The sequence below is a fragment of the Crocuta crocuta genome, unplaced genomic scaffold, assembly GCF_008692635.1.
Source record: "Crocuta crocuta isolate KB4526 unplaced genomic scaffold, BGI_CrCroc_1.0 scaffold6, whole genome shotgun sequence".
Taxonomy (NCBI): domain Eukaryota; kingdom Metazoa; phylum Chordata; class Mammalia; order Carnivora; family Hyaenidae; genus Crocuta; species Crocuta crocuta.
In genome coordinates this window covers 1,955,544-1,981,153 of record NW_027531917.1, presented here as the reverse complement: position 1 = coordinate 1,981,153, position 25,610 = coordinate 1,955,544, and the positions used below count along the sequence as shown (strand labels likewise).

Below are 25,610 nucleotides of genomic sequence, written 5' to 3'. Positions count from 1 at the left end.
ATTAACTATACGCTTGTTCAGGAAGAAAGAAAAATTAATCTAAGCATAAGTTATAGGATATGCACTGGGTATCATAAATTTAACAATTTATTTCTAAGAATGGCTCATGGTTCTTAAAAAAAAAGAAAATTACACCTTAATTTAATTAATTGAAAACATGTTTAATATAAAATGTTGATATTCTCAACACATTATTTCCACATGAATTTAGGAAAATGAATTTTAAACAATCTTCAAAACATGATAAAGGACAGTGGTACCTCTGAAAAACATACAGACAAAAAAGTTAAGAAGTCATAAGAAGATGTATTACATACTTGCTTTCCCAGAGTTAGATGTACAAAATAATTAATAGTAATTTTTTAAAAATCCCCTCCCATACACACACATACTAGGAATGAAAACATGTAATTATAACCATCTTTATGGGAAATCTCCAAAAGACAAATGTCTTTAACAATATAAAGATGGTGACAAGATTAACAAAAATTCAAAAATACTGAGGCTTAACTGACAACTTCAAATTCACATGATTTTCAAATAAAATGTTCCAATTTTTAGCTTTATCTTAAATTGCCTTTGCTTCATTGCTTTATATACAGTTAATAATATAAATCCAAGAGATACTTAAAACAGAAGATTAAAATAATATTCTTAAAAAACATGTTTTTTTAATCTGAGAAAATACAATATAATTATCCCCTCAAAATTTGCCTGATAACATTAAAAGGTTGTGAAGTTCTAATCATATATAATACCACCATCATCACATGAATTCAAAACTTTTACCTGAACGTTTAATAAAAACTTATGCTTCATAGGGATCATAGGTCTCTAAAAATTACAATTTAAAAATATAAAAGCAATTCGAGCAATCTGGCTTTGCAGATAAATACCGGGTAAACAGAGCTATAAAATTATACATTTAGTTCTAACAATTAATAAATAAGATTTTAAGGGTATTTTTTAATTAAAGTTATGAGGACATCAATTTTATCTTGGATACTTACAGAAAGTGTGTACATATATTCTAGGATATGAGAATAGAAGCCAATATTGATATAGCTATTACCTCAAAGAACTAAGTTGAGCTACATATGTAATTTTTAAAAAACTCTTTTGGGTGGCTTTTTTCTCCAAATTTCATTCTGAATGATTGGACTAAATTCCCAGATCCCCATATATGACATCAAAAGAAAAAGAAAACATATTAACAATCACACCAGAGTACCAATTTCATTAGGCAAGAGAGAAAAATAAGCTGCGCTTTGAAAGAGTCTATTTTAATCATCTTCCTAACATCATGTCTTCTTTTACACTATACAGAAGGGATGCCGTAAATGGCATTTTCTGAAGCCTTAATACTAAATTCTTCTTTAAAAAAAATACACAGTATTCATATTGCATGCTTGAGCCGCAAAGAATAGGATTACAATATAATGTGACTTGTCAACAAATGTGACAAGCACTGGGGCTGGCACCAGGGAGGACCTAACTCCCTTCAACTCCCAGTTATATGGAAGTACAGATCACATAGTTTTATTATCTACAAAAACATTCCCACATTTACATATGCTATTGCATAATCAGAAGCATATTTAATCAGAAAAATATCAAATATTTATGAAATTTTAATTTCTATCTAATAAGTTTTTCTATATTACCCCCATTTTCCACTGCATCTATGAGATCCCAACAATCTAATAATATATCTTATTTATTTTAAATAATGTTCAATGACTTATAAAACTACCACAAGTTATTTTCTTCTCCGTGAGCTGACTAACAAAGGCTGGTAAGCCGCTTTCCAGTAATCTTATAGAACATCTGTGTCATGTTTGTACAGATTAACTAGCTACTGCTGCCCTTCTGTTGCTGTAAATGAAGTTTCAAAATGAGCTCTCGAATATCTTCTCGTTTCGTCTTTATTACATGACGAGGAAACCATTTCTCCAAATGAATTGGAAGTTCAAAATTAACAATAGGATCCTAATGAGAAATAAGAAAATGAAATCACTTTAGCGGTAAAATTCAAACTTGTTTTAATGTCATTTTACAAGAAATGAAAATTCTGACCATTTATTTAGCTTTTTATTTTTATGTTAAGTCATCTCTACACCCCACATGGGGCTCAAACTCAAGACAATGAGATCAAGTCGCATGCTCTTCTGGCTAAGCCTGCCAGGCGCCCCAAAAAATTGCTAACTTTTTTTAAATAACAGCTTTACTGAGATAGAATTCACATACTATACAATTCACCTAAAACTATACATTATCATTCCTCCCCAATTGTATCATAAGTTCCAACTGTATACTATAACCCTCACATGCTTAAAGTACCTTTAAGAATTCTCCAAACAAGGGGCACCTGGGTGGCTCAGTCAGTTAAGCAGCCAACTCTTGATCTCAGCTCAGGTCATGATCTCATGGTTCAGTGGGGGTGGGGAAGGAGCCCCATGCCTCTGTACTAACAGCACAGAGCCTGCTTGGGATTCTCTCTCTCTCTCTCTCTCTCTCTCTCTCTCTCTCTCTCTCTCTCTGTTTCTGCCCCTCCCCTGTGCTCTCTCACTTTCAGGGGAAAAAAATTGTCNTCTCTCTCTCTCTCTCTCTCTCTCCCTCCCTCTCTCTCTCTCTCTCTCCCTGCCTCACCAACTCATGCTCTCTCTCTTAGAATAAATAAACAATAAAATTAAAAAAAAAAAAAGAATTCTCCAAGCAAGCTTCTAATCAAAAATACCCTGCTTCTATACTCACTTTCATTATACCACACCAAAAAACGGGGCTGGTTGCCAAGACAACCAACAATGTAATTAGAGGGTTGGAACTTTCAGTCTCACCTCTCTGACCTCCAGAGAGGGGAGAGGGGCTTCACAAATAATACTGGTAATGACTGAAGTAATGAGCTGACAGTTTAAAAAGCAAAGTGTGGTCCCTTGCTTTTAAAATTTCTTTAATTCCGTTATCTATAGCATGGCTGATGAGCGAGACAAGAGCACTCATGCTTGTCATTGTACTCATCCAGCTTATGGGTTTTTGAGCTTCTTGAATGTATGGGTCTTTTAGTTTTGACATTTTTTTCTTCAAATTTTTGTCTGCCTTTCTCTCCCAACCTAAGACTTCTGGAACTCCAATTACATGTACATTTGAAATTTTTACTTGCATCACACTCGTCTCTTCTGTATGTTCTTTTTCTCTCTGAAATACAGTTGAATACTTTCTATTGCCCTATTTATTATTTATTTATTGAAGTTTATTTATTTATTTATTTAGAGAGACAGATATAGTGAGCAGGGGAAGGGCACAAAGAGAGAATCCCAAGCAGGCTCCACACTGTCAGTGCAGAGCCCGACATGGGGTTTGAACCCACAAACCATGAGATTGTGACCTGAGCCAAAATCAAGAGCTGGATGTTTAACCAACTGAGCCACCCAGGTGCCCCTTTTGCCTTTTTTTTTTTTAAGTTCTAATCTTGTCTTCTGCTGCATCCAAGTCTGCCATTAAGCTCAAGCAATAAGTTCCCATTGTTTCTTCCAAGTTTTTATTTAAATTCCAGTTAGTTAATATACAGTATAATATTAATTTCAGGTGTAGGATTTAGTGATTCATCACTTACATACAATATCGAGTGCTCATCACAAGTGCCAACATGCTCTTAATTTCAGATACATTATTATGAATTTTTAGCTGTGGAATACCCATTTGATCTTTTTTAGTAGATTCCACCTTTTCATCCATTTTGTTCACTTGGAATATTTTCTCTAACATATTATTCAAAGCATTTCAAAGTTCTTATCCATTAAATAACTCCAATATCTGGATTATATGTGATTTTATTTATTTTTTTCTTTCTTGGTCACCTGTAATATTTTGCTTCTTTGTTTGTCCAGTAATTTGTGATTGCATGCTGGGAACTGTGAATAAAGAATCTTTACATACCTTAAAGAAGCTCTCCACATACTGCAGTAAATATACTCCACAATCACTGCTATTATCTTGTTTAGGAACTTTAGGGCATAGGTCCACCATGTTTGTTTTGCTGAATTCACGGTGAGTTTTTCGTTTCACTTCCCACTCTACTTCTAAATACCTTGAATCATCAAAAAGTAGAGTGATTCTAGTAGAAATCTCTTTACTATTATTCAACCAAAGATGGAAAAATATTTACTGATAAATGTGTTGCCTCAAGTCAAATTTCCAAATTTAAGAGTTCAAATTATAATAGGTGAGGCTTCAAGGATTTCTATTTAAAAGAAAATCATTTGAGTTTCAAACTAATAGCTAGAGTTTTCAACAATCCAACTTTCACAACTCACACACATAAGCTCATTTATATTATTAACAAACTACTGTACTTGTTAACTACTAAACAAATTACTTTAAAACTTTAGTTCCTAGTTGTTTCCAGATCCTATAGTAAATTATAAAATTAGACACACACACACACTTATATACACACACAAATACCACCCCCACTTTTTTTTTTTGAGTAATCTCCACACCCAACAGTGCTTAAACTCAAGACCCTGAGATCAAGAGTCACATGCTCACTCTACAACTGAGCCAGCTAGGCAGCCCAATATATACACACACAAGTAATAAAAATGTGAAATTCTTTTTTTTTAATGTGAAATTCTTATTTTCTCTGGATTGATACTTTTGAGAACCACTAATATCTACAATGCTCCTTTGCGAAAATTCTGCTTTTTGTTGTTATGAATATAAATTTTGATTTTACTTTCAATATATACAAGTTAATATCTGAGAAATATTAATACTTTATTAACATACAATAAGGGATATTTATTACTGATTAGATTGTAGACCTCATCTAAATGCATAACAAGATATAATTCCTGATACAGTCTTTTCAGTAATTCTTAAATAAAGTAGCTTCAAAGTTACTGAGATTTTAGATAACAGACTGAGGGTAAAATTGTCATTACTTACTCTCGTAAATTCTGAACTGTGTTTTGTACAGAAGCAGCTTTCAAGGAATCTAGTATGAGAATGCATGGCCTATGAAAATCAAAAGAAGAAATCAAGATGTACATATTTGTATATGAAGTAAATTTAAATATCTGAGAAAACTATTATTATAACAAGTACCTACCTTTTACACATTTTCTTTGGTACTGGTACTGATACATTTGTCCTGGTACTCTGAAATAACAGGAATTTTTATGACTTTGCAATTAAAATCAGTTTGAATACATTAATGTTTATTCAGTTAATCTTTATAATGTTCGAAATAACTCTGAAATTGACATTTCAAGTAAGAGTTCTTTTCATCATCTAAAGGGAGCCAACATCGTCTTTTCAAAAATTCACTGATTTATTTTCTTACACTGGTGAAACAGTATCTTACACACTTTTACATGTAGCTTCAAGAAGTTCTAGAACTTTGACATAACCTAGAACTTTAATTACTTCTATTCAGAATTACCATCTCAAGCAAAGATAAATAAGTTAATTTAACCTGTCTTTACATACATTCTCTAACTCAATATATGATATCACTGGAGACAAATGTGGGAAACAAAAAGTCAAACTTAAGCAGATTATTTAATGTGTAACTTCTCAGTACCTTTATTATTCTAATGTAACAGTGAATCTTTTTTTTTTTTAATGTTTTATTTATTTCTGAGAGAGAGAGCGAGAGAGAGCAGGGGAGGGTCAGAGACAGGTGGAGATACAGAATCTGAAACAGACTCCAGGCTATGAGTTAGCTGTCAGCACAGAGCCCGATGCAGCACTCAAACCCATGAACCGTGAGATCATGACCTGAGCCGAAGTCAGACGCTTATCCGACAGAGTACTCCTGTAACAGTGAATCTTTAAGAGAGAAACAGGACACAGGGTTTAACCAGCTTAACTGACCATACAATCCTTTTTGTCATAATCAGCATCTTAGAACAAGTGGTCTAAGGAACCTAATTTGGGAAGCCTGTTTCTACAAGAAGAAGGTCTCCTATTGTGCCACTGTTAGAGCAGAAAAGGAAACTTCCTTTCTTCTGCTCACCCTATACCAGTAACAGTAAAGACATAAGCCTATGCCAAGATAGCAAGGCTACTGCTGTCTATACATACAGAAAAATCACTAGGTGGCTATATTAATCAATTAAGACACCAAATCTAGACCATGCATAAGAGTTTGGAAGTCCATAAAATAGTTAACAGAATTCAAATATGTGGATGCTAAACATGCTATTAAACAACCAATGGGTCAACAAAGAAATCAAGGAGGAAATCACAAAAATACATGGCAATAAATGAAAATGAAAGCACAGCAGCCCAAAATCTTTGAGATGCTAAGTTCTAAGACGTTAGTTTATAGTAATATAGGCCTACCTCAACAAATAAGAAAATTTTGAAATAAACAATCTAACCTTATACCTAAAGAAACTAGAAAAGTAAGATTCAACAAAGTCCAAAGGTAGTAGAAGGAAGGAAATAATAACGATCAGGATGGAAATAAATGAAATAAAAACTAAAAAAAAAAATATTAGAAATAGATTAATGAAACCAAGAGCTAGTTTTTGTAAAAAAATAAACAAAATAAGAAACCTTTAACCAGACTCATCAAGAAAAAAGAGGACTCAAATAAATAAAATCAGAAACGAAAGATGAGAAATAACACCACCACATAAATACAAAGGATTATAAAAACTATGGAAACTTATATGCCAAAAATTTGGACAATCTAGAAGAAATGAATAAATTCCTAGAAACACACAATCTTCTAAAACTCAATTAGAAAGAAATAGAGAATCTGAACGGACCAATTTTACTACTAATGAAACTAAATCAATAATCAAAAAACAAACAAAAAGTTAATGACCAGAGAGATTCACAGATGAATTCTACCAAACATGTAAATAAGAGTTAGTATCTATTGTCTACAACTATTCCAAACAAAAACAGAAGGGAAACTACCAAATGCATTCTATGAGACCAGCATTATTCTGATACTGAAACCAGACAAAGACACTACAAAAAAAACCTACAAGCCAATATCCCTGATAAACACAGATGGAAAAATCATTAAAATTTTACAAACTGAATACAAAAGTACTTTTAAAGAATCATTCACCACAATTAAGTGGGATTTATTCTAGCTATGCAAGGATGGTTCAGTATCTGCAAATCAACCAATGTGACACATCACATGAACAAATTAAAGGATAAAATCCATTTGCTCATCTTAAAAGACGCAGAAAAAGCATCCATTCATGATAAAAACTCTCAATAAACTGGGTTTAGAGGGAACATAGCTCAACAACATCATAAAATCCATGTATTACAACCCACAGCTACCATCATACTTATGGAGAAAAGCTAAAATCTTCTCCTTTATCATCAGGTACAAAGATGTCTACTCTCATCACTTTCACTCAACATAGTACTAAAGTCCAGAAATTAGACAAGAAAAGAAAAAAAAGGCAACCAAATTGCTAAGGTAGAAGTAAAACTGTCACTATTTGCTGATGACATGATATTATATATACATAATATATCCCTAATGACCACACCAGAAAATTATTAGAATTGATAAGTGAAATCAATAAAGTTGCAGACACAAAATTAATATACAGCAATCTGCTGCATTTCTATACACTAATAACAAAACAGCAGAAATAGAAATTAAGAAAATAATTCCATTTACAATTACACACACAAAAAAATTACCTAAGAGTAAACTTAAGCTCTAAGAGTAAACTTAAGGTCAAAGATCTATCCTTACTATATAAAAACTGATGAAAACTATACAACACTGATGAAGGAAATTAAAGACAACATAAACAAATGGATAGATACACCACATTCATGGTAGAGAATTAGCATTGTTAAAAGGTCCATACCACACAAAGTAATCTACAGATTCAGTGCAATCCATATCAAAACACCAACAGTATTTTCCACAGAACTAGAAAAAAAAATCCTAAAATTTGTATGGAACCACAGAAGACCCCAAATAACCAAAGTTATCTTGAAAAAGAACAAAGCTGGAAGTGTCACCATATCAGATTTCAAATATATATGGTCAATTAATCTACAATAAAGGAGGCAAGAACAAACAAGGGGTGAAAAACAGTCTCTTCAATTAAATGGTGTTCGGAAAACTGGACAGCTACACACAAAAGATTCAAACTGTACCAGTTTCTTACACCATACACAAAAATAAATATGAGATCTGAAACCATAAAACTACTTCAAGAAAACATTGGTAATAATCTCTCAGATGTTGGCTTTAGCAACATTTTTCTAGATTTGTCTCCTCAGGCAAGGGAAACTTAAAAATAAACTACTGGGACTGTATCAAAATAAAAAGCTTTTACACAGCAAGAGAAACCGTCAACAAAATGAAAAGGCAGCCTAGTGAATGGGAGAAGGTATTTACCAATGATATAGCTGATAAGGGTTAATATCCAAAATATATAGAGAACTTACACAATTCAACACACACACAAAATCCAATTAAAAATGAGCAGAGGATCTGAATATTTTTCCAAAGAAGACGTACAGATGGCCAACAGACACATGAAAAGATGTTCAACATCTTGTCATCAGAGAAATGCAAATCAAAACCACAATGAGATATCATCTTACACCTGGCAGAATGGCTAAAATAAAAAAGAGGAAAATAACAAGTATTGGCAAAAATGTGAAGAAAAAAGAATCCCCATAAACTGTTGGTGAAAATGCAAATTCGTTTTCTACAGCCACTGTAGAAAACACAGTGGTTACTCAGAAAATAAAAATAGAGGGGTTGTTTCGGTGGTACAGTCAGTTACAAGTCTGACTCCTGGTTTTGGCTCAGGTCATCTCACAGTTCATGGGTTCAAGTCCTGCACTGGGCTCTGCACTGATACTGTGGAGCCTGCTTGGGATTCTCTCTCTCTCTCTCTCTCTCTCTCTCTCTCTCTTTCTCTCTCTCCCCCGTACCCCCTCTGCCCTTCCCCTGCTTGCACTGTCTCTCAAAATAAATAAACTTTAAAAAAAGAAAATTAAAAATAGAAATAGCATACAATCCACTAATTCCACTACTTGGTATTTGCCCAAAGAAAATAAAAACACTAATTTGAAAAGATATACGGACCACTACGCTTACTGCAGCATTAATTACAATAGCCAAGATATGGAAGCAGCCCAAGTGTCCATCGAAGGATGAATGCTTAATCAACTGAGCCACCCGGGCACCCCTATTGAAGGATGAATGGATAAAGAAGATGTGGTATGCAACAACATGGATGTAGCTAGAGGGTACTAAGCTAAGTGAAATAAGTCAGACTGAGAAAAACAAATACCATAGGATTTCACTCATATGTGAAATCTAAAAAAACTGAATAAACAAAATAAAAAGCAGAAACAAATCTATAAATATATACAACAAACTGATGGTTGCCAGATGGGAGGAGGATCAGGGTACGGGCAAAATAGGTGAAGGCAAGTGGAAGATACAGGCTTCTACTTATGGAACAAATTACGGGAATAAAAGGTACAGCATAAGAAATATAGTAAATGATACTGCAATAGCACTGTATGGTGACAGATGGTAGTTATACTTGTGGTGAGCATAGTTTAACATTTAAACTTGCCAAAAATCACTATATTGTACACCTGAAACTAANCAAATTAAAACAAGCTAAAAGAAGTGCTGATATAATGAAGAACAGAAATACATCTGACCCACAGAAATTAGCGAAGTAGTCAACCAAACTGTTCAGATAAACTAGTGAATAAACAAATCAAGAAAATTAAAGTAAGCTAAACAAATGTAAGAAGAATGACAATTTCACTTGTTTTCTTTCCTCTCCCCATAAAATACATCAAAGAACCATCAAACAACACAATTTATCATGGTCCAACAATATCCACCCCAGTCCATCTCACTGTGCCCTATTTTACAGATAAAATTATTATACTCAAGGGTTTTCCTTCTTTCAGATCTATAAAGAACACACTTACTTGGGAATCCTCTGTGCCCAAGGACATTGTTGAAGTCGTATGTACATCATTATCTAGTTAGAAATAACAAAGCAATAATGAGTGTTTATTTTATATCTAATACCAAGTATTTAGATTTGGTTTGGGCCAGTATTAATAATAATAGTTATTAATAATTCTGCTTACTGCTTAGACTATAGTTATAAACACGTAATTTGATTTTTTTCTCTAAAATAAGTAGGCTTATTTGCTTACAGAATTAAGATTTTGGTTGTAACAAGAAAAATCATGGAAGAATTTTAAGACACCTGAATTTTAAGTAAGAATTTTAGGTAAGCCTAGTCAGTTTACTAGCATTAAAAAGAAATGTGTTCATTTACATTAAGAAAAAATGTGGGATTTCACCACAAAAAAACTCTTAAAATCCATGAATTCAGTAGGGTTGCAGAATACAAAATTAATGTACAGAAATTTGTTCTATTTTGATATACTAATAACAAAGTAGCAGAAAGGAATATTAAGATAACAATTCTACTTACAATCATATCAAAAAGGATAAAATACCTAGGAATAAACTTAACCAAGGAGGCAAAAGACCTGAACTGGTCTATGCCTGAAGATCCACTTGACATAACATTCTAACATAAGAATTACATTTTGTCTATACATGAGGTTGGGCATCTATATGAAAATTTCAAATTTCTTATTCTTTCTTCTAATTAGTTTCATTAAAAAAACAAAACAAAACAAAAAAAACCTACCACCAGGGCTCCTGGGTGGTTCAGTCCGTTGAGCATCCAACTCTTGATTTCAGTTCAGGTCATGATCTCAGGGTTGTGAGATCAAGCCCCATACTTGTGCTGAGTATGGAGCCTACTCGAGATTCTCTCTCTGGCCCCTTTGCCCCTCCCCCTTTCTCTCTCAAAAAAAAAAAATATGTATATATACCATCTTTTAACCTTATATTTTTCACCATAATCATTTTACTGTTGCCATCATCATTAAAACCAGTATTTGCATGGGGCGCCTGGGTGGCTCAGTCGGTTAAGCGTCCGACTTTCGCTTAGGTCATGATCTCGCGGTTCGTGGGTTCGAGCCCCGCATCGGGCTCTGTGCTGGCTGCCAGCTCAGAGCCTGGAGCCTGTTTCAGTCTGTGACTCCCTCTCTCTCTGACCCTCCCCTGCTTACGCTGTCTCTCTCTCTCTCTCCTAGAATTAAATAAAAAACATTAAAAAAAAAACCAGTATTTGCATTAAGTTTATCACCTATTGTTTTGTTGTCTTGTTGAGACTGCTGAGTCTGGGAGTGCTGGGGTACAGTTTGTGGAAAATCTTCATACACAGCTTCTTCTAACCATGGAAAACAAATGACAGCAAGATACCAATGAGACCTGTTGGAAAAGAAATACAATCTTAATAACACGAAATCTAAACAATGCAGAGCAATGTGTTCTAGATCTACAGCTGAGAAAGTGGGTGGGACAAACTTCATACCAATTTTGAAGAAGTACACTGTAATATCTGACACAAAATGGAATACACATTCCAAAAGTAATTAAATAAGTAGTAAGACTACTTACGGTAAAATCTGAGTTATTTCCAATTTTTTTACTTTCATATAATGAGTGCTTCCTATTGAAGAACTGCTTTAATAAATAGACTCATAGCATCACCTTTTTTTCTGTTAGTGCTTAAACAGTTTTTCCTCTTAAATATTTTAAGATTTATTCTAAAATCTTTTGATCTTTTACTTAGAAATTCTTTTGGGTCCAAAAAAGAAAAATTCAATGTCTCAGTCATTATAGTCTTATAAGCATTTCCCATTATACTTTTTCCACTATATTTACAATATACCAATTGTCAAACCAAAATCTAATATAGCTCACTCATTGTTTTAGCCACTTCTTTGGAAAATTTAAACATAGTAGTTGACATACATACCCATTATCTTACTGATTATTAATCTAAAAACAAAGTATTTTTTTCTGTACTCCCCAATTTTGTTTTTAAATAATCTGAAATACTCACGACTCATTTACAGGCACAAAGATGTAATCTTTGTTAAAGATGTTTATGTGACGAGTCCATGTTCTTACTCTTTTATGTCTTCTCTGTGCCATTCTGGGAACATGAAAGATAGATGTATTTTACATAAAAAATTAAAAATGTAAGATATAAATTTCAAGAGTCATTTTGAAACACTGAAAAATGCTAGGTTCAGTTTACTTAACCATCTTCTTTAAGATATATAAATTTAACACATTAAGATATATAATATTAATTTCCTTTCATTGATTCCTAATTGTTGTTAAACCTAAACACTGTTTATAAACAATGTCATAGATAGAATAAAGGCAATTTATAAAATGTTTTAAAGACTTCAAAAATAGTTCAGTAACTGAATGTAAACAGCTATACCTATATATTCAGTTTAGTTCCATCTGGGCATGATAAAATTATCATTAAACCTTAAGAGAATTGTCTAAATGTTATACCTGTGATGAGAGAGGTGTTAAACTTAACAGAAGAGGAGGAATGAAGCATATATTCCCAGAGTTTTTTAAAGATGACATCTCCTTTCTTTATATATATGTAAATTATAAGACAATTACTTAAATATGCCCACCTATGAGCCACCTTTCATTTTATTTCTTAAACAAATATTTATTAGGTTCTTAAAAATAAATAATAAAAATCACTCACACTGCCATTAAGGAGTTTACCAAATAAAGAGAGCAGAAAAAAACAGTAATTAAAATGTGTCATAAGGGATACAAAGGAATTGTGTTACAGCATTTAGAAAAGCCAACAAGAAAAGAACTGGGACATACAAATAATTGTTTCTTTTCTTTACCTTATCAGGAAAATTAAGGAAGGAAGATATCAAACCAAGTTTGAATATCAAAAAAAGTTTTAAAGGGGTGCCTGAGTGGATACCTGATTGAGCATTCGACTCTTCATTTCAGCTCAGGTCATGATCTCTGGGTCACAGGAACGAGCCTAGTGTTTAGCTCTGCACTGAGCGTGAAGCCTGCTTAAGATTCTCTCCCCGCCCCNTAACTTCTGGCTCAGGCCCTACAAGAAGTTTTTTTTTTTTTAAATGTTTACTTTTGAGACAAAGAGAGACAGAGCTTGAATAGGGGAGGTGCAGAGAGAGAGAAAGACTCAAAATCTGAAGCAGGCACCAGGCTCTGAGCTGTCAGCATGGAGCCTGACACCGGGCTCAAACCCGTGACTGTGAGATCATGACCAGAGCCAAAGTTGGAGGCATAACCCACTGAGTCACCCAGGTGCTCCAAGAATTTCTTTTTTATGCAGGAAATTAAGTAATTAAGTTCTTTTATATTTATATGCCAAGTATATAAATATATAGGAAAAAGTATCTTTGCCCCATCCCTGCTCATCTGAATATCTAGCCATACTCACAGGAGTAAACATTAGGAAGAACACGGAATTTAGAATGAGCTAAAATAAGAAGGTGGTAGGAATTAGACACTATGTAGATTTTATCTTCATAAAATAATCAAATGTCATATGTTTATTGAATTTTATTTCACAACTCAGTAATTATAAGATTATAAATAATTATTTTCAAATAGTGCATAGCCTATTAATTTGTTTTTCCATTTGAAAATCATTTTTTAGTAGCAATATTTTTATTTTTATTTTTTTAATAGTTTATTGTCAATTTGGTTTCCATGTAACACCCAGTGCTCATCCCAAGAAGTGCCCTCCTCCATGCCCATTACCCCCCTTCCCCTCTCCCCCACCCCCATCAGCCCTCAGTTTGTTCTCAGCATTCAAGAGTCTCTCATGGTTTTCCTCTCTCCCTCTCCTCAACTATTTTTCCCCTTCTTCTTCCGTTTCATTCTCCGTTAACTTCCTTCAAATCCACCTACTGTGCAAACATATGGTATTTCTCATTCTCTGCCTGACTTATTTCACTCAGCATAACACCCTCAAGTTCCATCCATGTTGTTACAAATGGCCAGATTTCATTCTGTCTCATTGCCATGTAGAATTCCATTGTATAAATATACCACATCTTAATCCATTCATCACTTGATGGATACTTAGGTTCTTTCCATGTTTCGGCTATTGTTGAAAGTGCTGCTATGAACATTGGGGTACATGTGCTCCTATGCATCAGCACTCCTGTATCCCTTGGGTAAATTCCTAGCAGTGCTATTGCTGGGTCATAGGGGAATTCTATTGTTAATTTTTTGAGGAATCTCTATACTGTTTTCCAGAGCAGTTGCACCAGCTTACATTCCCACCAGCAGTGTAAGAGGGTGCCTGTTTCTCCACATCCTCACCAGCATCTAGAGTCTCCTGCTTTGTTCATTTTATCCACTCTGACCAGCGTGAGGTGGTATCTCAGAGTGGTTTTGATTTGTATTTTCCTGATGAGGAGGGAAGCTGAGCATCATTTCATGTGTCTGTTGGCCATCTAGATGTCCTCTATGTAGAAGTGTCTGTTCATGTCTTCTGCCCATTTCTTCCCTGGATTACTTGTTTTTCGGGTATGGAGTTTGATGAGTTCCTTATAGATTTTGGACACTAGCCCTTGATTGGATATGTCATTTGCAACTATCTTTTTCCATTCTGTTGGTTGCCTGTTAGTTTTATGGATTGTTTCCTCTGCCATGCAGAAGCTTTTAATCTTGATGAGGTCCCAGTAGTTCATTTTTGCTCTTGATTCCCTTGCCTTTGGGGATGTGTCAAGTAAAAACTTGTTGCAGTTGTGATCAAGGAGGTTATTTCCAGCTTTCTCCTCTAGGGTTTTGATGGTTTCCTATCTCACATTCAGGTAATTTATCCATTCTGAGTTTATTTTTGTGTATGGTGTGAGAAAGTGATCTAGTTTCATTCTTCTGCATGTGGCTGTCCTGTTCTTCCAGCACCATCTGTTAAAGAGGTTGTCTTTTTTCCATTGGATGCCCTTCCCCGCTTTGTCAAAGATTAGTTGGCCATACATTTGTGGGTCCAATTCTGAGTTCTCCATTCTATTCCATTGGTCTGTGTGTCTGTTTTTGTGCCAATACCATACTGTCTTGATGATGACAGCTTTGTAGTAGAGACTAAAGTCTGGGATGGTGATGCCTCCCATTTTGGTTTTCTTTTTCAATACTACTTTGGCTATTTGGGGTCATTTGTGGTTCCATACAAATTTTAGGATAGTTTGTTCTAGTTTTCAGACGAATGCTGCTGCAATTTTGATTGTGATTGCACTGAATGTGTAGACTGCTTTGGGTAGTAATGACATTTTAACTATATTTATTATTCTGACCCATAACCAAGGAATATTCTTTGTGTCTTCTTCAATTTCCTTCATAAGTTTTCCTTAGTTTTCATCATATAGATGTCCTATTTTTTGGTTAGGTTTATGCCTAGGTATTTTACAGTTTTTCGTGCAATTGTGAATGGGATCAGTTTCTTGATTTCTCTTTCTATTGCTTCATTATTGGTGTATAAAAATGCAACTGATTTCTGTACATTGATTTTGTATCCTGCAACATAGCTGAATTCGTGGATCAGCTCAGGTAGTCTTCTGGTGGAGTCTGTCAGGATTTCTATGTAGAGTATCATGTTGTCTGTGAAAAGTGAAAGTTTGACTTCTTCTTTACTAATTCTGATGCCTTTTATTTCCTTTTGTTTTCTGATGGGTGATACTAGGACTTCCAGCACTATGTGAAACAACAGTGGTGAGAGTGGATATCCCTGTTGTGTTCCTGACCTCAGGGGGAAAGTTCTCAGTTTTTCCCCATTGAGGATGATGTTAGCTGAGGGCTTCTCATAGATGGCTTTTATGATGTTTAGGTAAATTCCTTCTATCCCAACTTTCTCGAGGGTCTTTATTAAGAAGGGATGCTGTATCTTGTCAAATGCTTTTTCTGCATCTATCGACAGGATCATATGGTCTTTATCTTTTCTTTTTTTTTTGATGTAATGTATTACATTAATTGTTTTGTGAATATTGAACCAGTCCTGTAACCCAGGAATGAATCCCATTTGATCATGGTGGATAATTCTTTTTATATCCTGTTGGATTCGATTTGCAAGTATCTTGAGGATTTTTGCATCCACATTCATCAATGATATTGGCCTGTGGTTCTCTTTTTTTGCTGGGTCTCTCTCTGGCTTGGGAATCAAAGTGATTCTGGCTTCATAAAATGAGTCCAGAAGTTTTCCTTCAATTTCTATTTTTTGGAATAGCTTGAGAAGAATTGGTATTAATTCCATTATTAATTCCATTAAATGTCTGGTAGAATTCCCCAGGGAAGCCATCTGGCCCAGGGCTCTTATTTGTTGGGAGATTTTGCATAACTGATTGGATTTCCCCACTAGTTATGGGTCTGTTCAGATTTTCTATTTCTTTCCATGTGAATTTTGGTAGTGAGTATGTGTTTAGGAATTTGTCTATTTCTTCTAAGTTGTCTAGTTTGTTGGCATTTAAGTTTTCATAGTATTCCCTGATAACTGATTGTATTTCTGAGGGGTTGGTTGTAATAAGTCCTTTTTCATTCATGACTTTGTCTATGTGAGTGCTCTCTCTTTTCTCTTTGAGAAGCCTGGCTAGAGATTTGTCAATTTTATTTTTTCAAAAAACCAACTCTTGGTTTCTTTGATCTGTTCAACTTTTTTTTTTTTTTGGTTTCTATATTGTTTATCTCTGTCCTTATTTTTATTATTTCTCTTCTCTTACTGGGTTGGAGGTGCTCCTGTTGCTCTCCCTCTAGTTCCTTTAAGTGAGCTGTTAGATTTTGCACTTGCGCTTTTTCTAATTTCTTGAAATAGGCCTGGAGTGCAATGTTCTTTCCTTAGNCAAACGCACAGACAAATCCAATAAACATGCAAAGCACTTATGAGGTTTCCTTCCCAGTGTATTCTGTCTCTTTCTCTTCCTAAACTCCTGTGGCTCAGTGTCCTATGACTTCAGGCCTTCTCTGTTTGAGAGATGGGTGCAAACAAAATGCAGGGAGCTCCCTACCTCTCTGCCATCTTGCTGGCACTCCCTCCATTTGAAAATCTTAAAGATAGACACCTGGTTTTTTTTTTGTTTTGTTATGTTGGTGTTTGATTTCCTGATTATACTAGCCTTATTTGATTGATAATATATTAGACTCTATATGGGGTAAAGAGAACTGGAGAAAATAAGGGGAACACATATAATCTCTTATTCTTAGTTCCTAACTCTTTGGAAAATCTTTAATTATATGTCTAAGAGTTCTCTCCCCATTCAATAAAATATATTCTTATTCTCTTTTGAGTTCCTAGTATGTTACAAGCACTGAGCAAAGGGCACTGGGACAGAGTAGAAAATAAGAAAGATAAAGTCTATGACCTCATAAAGTTTAATTTTAGGACAAGGAAACAAACAAATCAATGATCACAAATCATGTTATAATATAAAAAAAGTTCCAGGAGAAGAAAATTCAGTCAGAAAATAGGAAAGAGCTTAGCATATTTGAAAACAGAAAGGAGGAAGGCTGAGCTAAATGAGTGTAAGTGAGGGGAAAGAATGTCATGAGATTAGTGTAGGGAGATGGGCAGAAGCCAGATCTCTCAGAATCTCATAATGCATAGTAATGAGTTTGTGCATCATTTAGTCTGCAATTTCCTTACACTAGTAGTTTGAGTTTTTGTCAGAGATTATTTACCATTAAGGTTTATATCCCTTACCTCTTTGCTTTGTGGCTATCTTCTTATTTTTTTACTGATTTGTAGAAATTCTTTGTGTGATAGCTAATTACCTATATATCAGGCCAAGCATTAGGAGTATTTACCTGTGAGGGGGTAGGGGAACTTAGCATTGCCAAGGAGTTGAAAACCCACTATATAATTTTTGGCTCCACAAAACCTTAACTGGTAGTAACAGCCTACTGTTGACCATAAGCCTACTGATAACATAAAGTCAATCAACACATATTTTGTGGTATTTTTATAATACAGTAAACTAGAGAAAAGAAAATGTTATTAAGAGAATCATAAGGAAGAGAAAATACATTTGCAGTATTTACAGTATATGCATGTACTGTATTTATAAAAAAAATCTGCATGTAAGTGGACTCCTATGGTTAAAATCCATGTTGTTCAAGGGTAAACTATGTGTATGTGTGTGTGTATTAAAGATACTAAGTATAGTATCTTAGTACCTTATATATGTATCTTACCCTGGAATATGCCACTTATGTAACATTGTTTTATATTATTTTTATATATGATCAAACATATAATTTCTTTTTTTTTAATTATTTTAAAATTTAAAACTACAGTATAATCTACTTGCTTTCATTTCTTCAGTTTCTAGGTGGCTATGCCAAACAATGACCTGTAATCTTAAAACAAAGCATAAGATTAAATGCATGGTGCCAAACATCAATTTCAGCCATCAATTATATAAATCAAACAGGAAGCCATCAAAAAAGTTAAATATCGGGACACCTGGTGGCTCAGTCAGTTAAGTGTCTGACTCTAGATTTCGATTCAGGTCATAATCTCACGATTCTTGGGTTTGAACCCTGCACTGAGCCCTGTGTTGGGTGCCACACTGACAATGTGGAGCCTGCTTGGGATTCTTCCTCTGCCCCTTCCCTCATATGTGCGCTTGCTCATTCTATCTCTCTCTCTGTCAATAAATAAATAAACTTAAAAAAAAAATAAGATGTGACCCATACAGAAAATAGAGCCACTGCCAAAATCACTGCCCAAGGCAAAGAGGGTAAGGAGGAAATAACCTGATTTTTTCCTCCCTTGCCTTCCAACTTCCAGTGTCCCTAATGGAACATGCACTTGGAAATGCAGCCTGCAAGAGTCAGCTCCTCTGGTCGAGAACAGAACAGTGGAAGGGTGAGAAAGAGTAAAAAGGCCTGCACAAATGGTAATTCTGCTCACTCTAAGAAATACCGTAAGAAGTATTTCTACTAGGAGCAACAGCACAGCATAATTTTCTCTTAAAACTTAAGTACACTGAAAGACTGACTTACGAAAGATTTGGATTATCATCAGTTAAATTATTTTCCTTTCTTGTCAAGCATTTATAGAAAAAGCTACTAAAAATGTGACTTCGTTCAACAAGTTCATCTGATGCCTTCTCCAATATAAGATACCTGTAAAACAGCAAAACCACAGAAGTAAGTTACTTTTAGATTTTACCTGATCTTCCCCCAATTATCTTATGTGTTCTGTAAATCTTCATTTTAATGGCCAACTAGATTCAAAGCAATCTTGCAATCAACTCTGATTTAAGCTAAAACTTTCTTTATTTACCTCACCTTCCATCAAGATTGTTTAAAGCAGAAATTGCTCACTTATTAACTCATTTACTTAACAATTATCAAATTCCTAACATGTGCTGACCACTATAATTACACTAGAGACATAAAATGGGCAGAGGGGGTAGTATGTGCTGCCATATAGCTTACAACCCAGAGGAGAGAGTACAGAAGGAAATACTAACCAAATACCACACAAAGGTAAGATTGAAACCATGACACTCCTAAAACAAATCTAGAAAAATTTTAATTACTCTTAGATATGCCAATATATAAAACCTTAGTCCATTTCTACTAAAACAATTCTTCAACATAAGCTTGGAATTGAATGATTTAGTGATTAAACCCTTCATATTAGTGAATTCTGCTATTCTTAATAGTTTATGCAGATTCAAAAACGACCTTGCAATTGCTTTAAGAACAAAAGCATAAAAGACAAATACAACTTGACTTTTTTTAATGTGGTTATGGGCAGGCATTGCTACACGGAAGGAGACACAAAGGACGCGTCTGGTGTGCTGAAAACTATTTTTTATCATCTATGATGATATTATGGGTGTATACATTTGTGAACATTCACTAGCTGCACACTTAAGATTTATGTTCGTTACTGCTTGAAAGTTACACATTAATTTTAAAAATAAAGAGAAAGTAGTTTAAAAAATAAAGTTAGAATCCCTTCTGAAAGGAAGTCAATGATACAGAGAAACAGGTAACTCAGTGAAAAGGAAATATAAAAAAGTACTACTGGAAATAAATTAGGAATAAAATTGTATTAGTTAATTCCAATAAAACATAAAAACTAACAGTGTGATCCAGTCCATCTCACCAAATATAAACTTGGCACTACTACACATATACAAAAATAAGTAAGATGGGGGTGCCTGGGTGGCTCAGTCAGTTTAAGTGTCTGACTTCGGCTCAGGTCATAATCTCACCATTGGTGAGTTCAAGCCCCTCTCTGTGCTGACAGCTCAGAGCCTGGAACCTGCTTCAGATTCTGTATCTCTCTCTCTCTCTCTCTCTCTCTCTCTCTCTCTCTCTGCCCCTCCCCTGCTTGCCTGCTCTCACCCTCTCTCTCTCAAAAATAAACATTAAAAATTTTTTTAAGTAATATGTAAGATGCTTAACCTTTATTTAAAAAAAACTTATGTTTATTTATTATTGAGACAGAGAGAAACAGGGCATGAGTGGGGAAAGGGCAGAGAGAAAGGGAGACACAGAATCTAAAGCAGGCTCCAGGCTCTCAGCTGTCAGCACAGAGCCCGCTGTGGGGCTCGAACCCACAAACTGTGAGATATGACCTGAGCCAAAGTCAGACGCTTAACTGACTAAGCCACCCAGGCACCCCAGTGCTTAACCTTTAGAATAAGAATGATCATAATACCACTAACTAACTTTAAAATAAGGTAAAATATAAGGCACCTGGGTGACTCAGTCAGTTAAGTGTCTGACTTTGGCTCAGGTCATGATCCTGCAGTTCGTGGGTTCCAGCCCCGCATCAGGCTCTGTGCTGACAGCTTGAAGCCTGGAGCCTGCTTTGGATTCTGTCTGGATTCTGTGTCTCCCTCTCTTTCTGCCCTCCCCTGCTTGCATTCTGCCTCTCTCTCTCTCAAAATAAATAAATAAACATAAAAAAATAAGGCAAAATACTATAAGTACCATAAAAGAGATACAAAGTATTACAGGAATTAGTAATATCTGCTTGGAAAATCAGGAAAAGTTTGAGGAAGGTACCATTTGAGAGGAACCATGAAAGAGGAATAAAACTTCAATAGGTTGAGATAAAAAGGACAGTTGTCCAAGAAACAGAGACATTAAGGTGGAAGAGTGACTAAGAATAGGCTTTGTTTAGTAAACTGTTTATAATTCAATTTTGCTGGACTATGTAACACATGTAGAAGGCTAAAGAGATAGATTAGTGTCATATTATCAAGACTCTCAAATGCCAGATTGTCAGAACTCATTTTAACAGGTATCAACAAATTACTATAAGTTTCTAATGGGAATTGCATTCATAGAGTAGTTTAAGAAGAATAATGGTGGAGCACCTGGGTGGTTCAGTTGGTTAAGCATCTGGCTTCAGCTCAGGTTATGATCTCATGGTTCACGGGTTTGAGCCGTGCATCGGGCTCTGTGCTGACAGCTAGCTCCGAGCCTGGAGCTTGTATCAGATTCTATGTCTCCCTCTCTCTCTGACCCTCCCCTGCTCATGCTGTCCCTCTCTCTCTCTCTCTCTCTCTCTCTCTCTCTCTCTCTCAGAAATTTAAAAGAAGAAGAAAGAAGAAAGAAGAAGAAGGAGGAGGAGAAGGAGAAGGAGAAGGAGAATGGGGGTCCATAATATTCTTAATGGATAGGAAAATAGAGATAAAGAATACAAGGACACTGGGTAAAAAGACAGAATACCAATTCAGATAAGAAGCACTAGAAAATCATGATGATAGAAGAAAAAGAATAAATGAATTTGAGAGACATAATCTACTAATATTGGCAAGTGAGTGTGTAGAGAGGAAAGGGAGGGTGAGGAGTCAATGATAATGAAGACTTCTTCCAGCCAAAATGGAACAACAGGGATCAGATTTACCCACCTGGATAAAAGCAGCAAAACGTCACAAAAAATATATGTGAATCAACAGTTTTCAAGACACTAGACATCAGGCAACAAAAAACAGTGGTCCTTGAGAAACGGGAAATAAACAAGGTAAGCTCCACTAATGCACCCGTTTCCTGTTTTGGTAGTTTCCTGGCAGCAGCACAAGAAGGAGTTACCCAGGTGACAGAGTCCGCGTTGAAGAGATGCTGAAATTCGGGAGAGACCAAGACAACTAGAATTTACAGATCATAATACTGAAAAGGGAAGAGTCATAGATAAAGAGAACTCCAGACATCTGCAGATTCCTCCTCAAGTATTTATTTTATTTATTTATTTTTTAAATGTTTTATTTATTTCTAGGAGAGAGAGAGAGAGACAGCGTGAGCAGGGGAGGGTCAGAGAGAGAGGGAGTCACAGACTGAAACAGGCTCCAGGCTCTGAGCTGGCAGTCAGCACAGAGCCCGACGCGGGGCTCGAACCCACGAACCGCGAGATCATGATCTAAGCGAAAGTCGGACGCTTAACCGACTAAGCCACCCAGGTGCCCCCCTCCTCAAGTATTTAGAAGAATATTGATCACCACGTGCATGTGAGGAAAGGGCTGAGAACTACCTGAAAGTATGAGAGGGAATGATAGCCAGTGACAAGTATAGTGCCTGTTCTTACCAGACTGGAAAACCTCCTAATTCATGAGGCCCTAAGTAGAAGATATTTTAAAAGACCCAGATCAAACTTCTAGAGGTCAAATGTGCAGTATCTGAGAGAGTTAGTAATAGATTCAGAGCTTGAGTGACTGGAATAAGGCTAGAATTAGTAGTTAAGCAATAGTACTGACGTAAGATGCAGGCTAGAAACTTTGCAGGGAAGTTTATAAAACCCTCCTATCCCTTCAGATTAGCTATACAAAAAGTTGAAAATTATTTTTTAATGGCAAAGTGGTATGGGTTTTTTTAAATGACAGGTAAACTCTTACAGTGCTTAAAGATGGGATAGATAATTACAGAGGTGTTTCTTTTCCTTTCCCAAAGTGATTTGTAATTTTTAGATACTTCCTTCACCACAGTAATAGTTAAGTAGTATAAATTAAAAAATAAACAAAAACTAAAACAAACAAAAAAACCTAACTCTTCTGAGGTCTATAAAAACTGAAGTAGTCAAATGTAGAAAACCTTGGTAAGCAAACAAAAAATTTTTTTCAATGTGTATTTATTTTGAGAGGGCGGGGGAGGAAGGGAGGAAATTCCAGGGAGACTCCACCCTGTTGATGCAAAGCCCAACACAGGACTTGATCCCACCACTACGAGATTATGACCTGAGCCAAAATTAAGAGTCAGACACTGAACTGACTGAAGCACCCTGGCACTCTGGCAAAAACTTTTAAACTCTGAATTCCTGGCAGGTTACTTTTTAGCAAGAATTAAATACTTCAATGATATACATGTAGTTTAAAGTTTACATCAAAGCTGATAGAACAAATGAGAAGATCATTCATCACTGTACTTACTTAAGGTAGAAATCAATGATTACATCATTAAGAAACTCTCCTTCTTCTAAGCATTCCAGATCTTCATTAGTTACTCCTAATCCCCCTTTAGTAGGTGGTGGAGGATATACAATCAACCTTAAAAAAGTAAAACTAAAGTTAAAACACACTGGTAGTAAAAATCCTAGTATCAAAGAGATTTGTTATATGGAACAATATAGTGTATTCAATAACCATAATGTAGAGTAAAAATAATTGATAGAATATCAGCAATTATATTTTCCTTCTTTATTTTCACAAGTTACTAACAGTACTTTCACTATCTTTTCATTTCCAATCCTTCCCATGTGACCTAGCCTCCTATTTGTCTAATCAATACCTTATGTCTCAGTTATAATGTCATCTAAGATGTCTCTCTTCTGCACAATTTTTAACTTTCAACAAACTGATGTAATAAACCATCAATGATTTTCCTATGCTCTACTTTCCAACTCTAAGTTTGAATCCCCAAGACTAGTTCCTTTCCATTCAAAAGAACCAGCAGTCAAAAACTATGTTCTTCTCCTTGTAGCCAGTCTATACCAATAGCTGAGCAATAAAGAAATAACAAAAGAGCAGAGAAGGTAAGTTTCCTATAACAAAGTGCTTACAATGTAAAACTTACAAGAATATAGGAAACAAGTAACTATAACACAACCAGAAAGAAGTAGGCAACAGATGACAACTAATTAGACATCGTTCTTCTGTCACCTTCTCTTAAAATCCAGAAGAGCAGTTATGGGTTTCCAGCTATAATCTTGGAATAGACAGGATGGTCCTCAGTGCACAAATGTAGTAAAAAATAAAGGTATAACTGTACTTCTTGAACTAGAAAGATTCAAGAAGATGTAGTCATCTGCAACTGATTTAATCTAGGCAACCAAAGCACCTAAATCAAATAAGAATATGTGAAAACTTTAAATGCTAATATGATAGTTAGTATTTTATTAGCTATTTTCTATCCTGTTCTTTTATTTGCTTTTTTTTAAACAGAAAAAAAGGAATCACACAGAAGAATAGAAATCAAATGCACAGACTTTCTGTTCTGCCTGACCATCATGAGAAGATATATAAAAGATGAAATATAAATAAAGTAGCAACTTCTGAAAAGGAAGTTCTTTTTTTTAATGTTTTATTTATTTCTAGGAGAGAAAGAGAGAGACAGCGTGAGTAGGGAAGGGTCAGAGAGAGAGGGAGTCACAGACTGAAACAGGCTCCAGGCTCTGAGCTGGCAGTCAGCACAGAGCCCGACGCGGGGCTCGAACCCAAGAACCGCGAGATCATGACCTAAGCGAAAGTCGGACGCTTAACCGACTAAGCCACCCAGGAGCCCCTGAAAAGGAAGTTCTGATAAACTCCGAGGTATCTTAAATTGAGGCATACTTTATTAAGCAATCCTACTTTCCCTGCCATATGTTCAGATATGGAATATATAATCATAAAAACCAGATGTTGGCTCTTCAAATATTTTCAACAAATAATTTAATCTTATCAAATTTGGCAATTTGGTTGCTATTTACGTCTTGCTGACATAAAAATAAATGGAATGACACCGGCTGTTTTCTTTTCTTTTCTTTTTTTTTAATGCTTTATTTATTTCTAGGAGACAGAGAGAGAGAGAGAGAGAGCGCGAGCAGGGGAGGGTCAGAGAGAGAGGGAGTCACAGACTCCAAAACAGGCTCCAGGCTCTGATCTGGCAGTTAGCACAGAGCCCGACGCGGGGCTCGAACCCACGAACCACGAGATCATGACCTAAGCTAAAGTCGGACGCTTAACCCACTAAGCCACCCAGGCGCCCCGACACTGGCTGTTTTCTTAATAAATGGTTTTCATTTTCTCTAAAATAAAAAAATTATTATTTCTATCACTAACCATCAGTGTAAGTACAAAACTCAAAACATTTACAAAGGTAAACTACTGTCAAATCAATATGGTGTACATCTGAAACTAATATATTGTATATCAATTACACCTCAATTAAAAAGAAAAAGGCAAACTACTTAAAATCAGCAATGTGACTGAAAACTACTAATGTGTCTACCTATTACAAACAGAATATGATAGTACATACTTCTGAACAGGTCCAGTGTTCCTGACTTCTCGCCATTCTTCATCTGGATTAGATGTAATAGAAAGTGAGTAGCAACCGCTACTTTGTTTCTGCAGGAAGGTGTAAGTAGGCTTGGCTCTATCCATATTTGAAGGCTGACAAGAAATGGCAAAGGAAAAGATTTTCTTCTAGATACATAAATACACATTAACTCTCAAAAGGACAA

The 25,610-nt window shown here is 35.2% G+C and overlaps 1 protein-coding gene across 4 annotated transcripts in view; it reads right to left on the bottom strand.

Moving 5' to 3' along the window:
• Window positions 1–215: 215 nt before the first annotated feature.
• SENP7 (SUMO specific peptidase 7) overlaps window positions 216–25,610 on the bottom strand; it is a 151,778-nt gene continuing 126,383 nt past the window's right edge. For all 4 annotated transcript variants that reach the window (XM_077774893.1, XM_077774895.1, XM_077774896.1 and 1 more), the window contains 10 exons: window positions 25,406–25,539; window positions 23,317–23,433; window positions 18,932–19,054; window positions 11,973–12,065; window positions 11,211–11,335; window positions 9,967–10,019; window positions 5,111–5,160; window positions 4,948–5,016; window positions 3,937–4,087; window positions 216–1,989 (listed from right to left, as the gene is read on the bottom strand). In XM_077774893.1, the coding sequence (XP_077631019.1) occupies window positions 1,852–1,989; window positions 3,937–4,087; window positions 4,948–5,016; window positions 5,111–5,160; window positions 9,967–10,019; window positions 11,211–11,335; window positions 11,973–12,065; window positions 18,932–19,054; window positions 23,317–23,433; window positions 25,406–25,539 (1,053 nt within the window). In that variant the 3' untranslated portion in view covers window positions 216–1,851. The remainder of the gene's footprint in view (window positions 1,990–3,936; window positions 4,088–4,947; window positions 5,017–5,110; window positions 5,161–9,966; window positions 10,020–11,210; window positions 11,336–11,972; window positions 12,066–18,931; window positions 19,055–23,316; window positions 23,434–25,405; window positions 25,540–25,610) is intronic.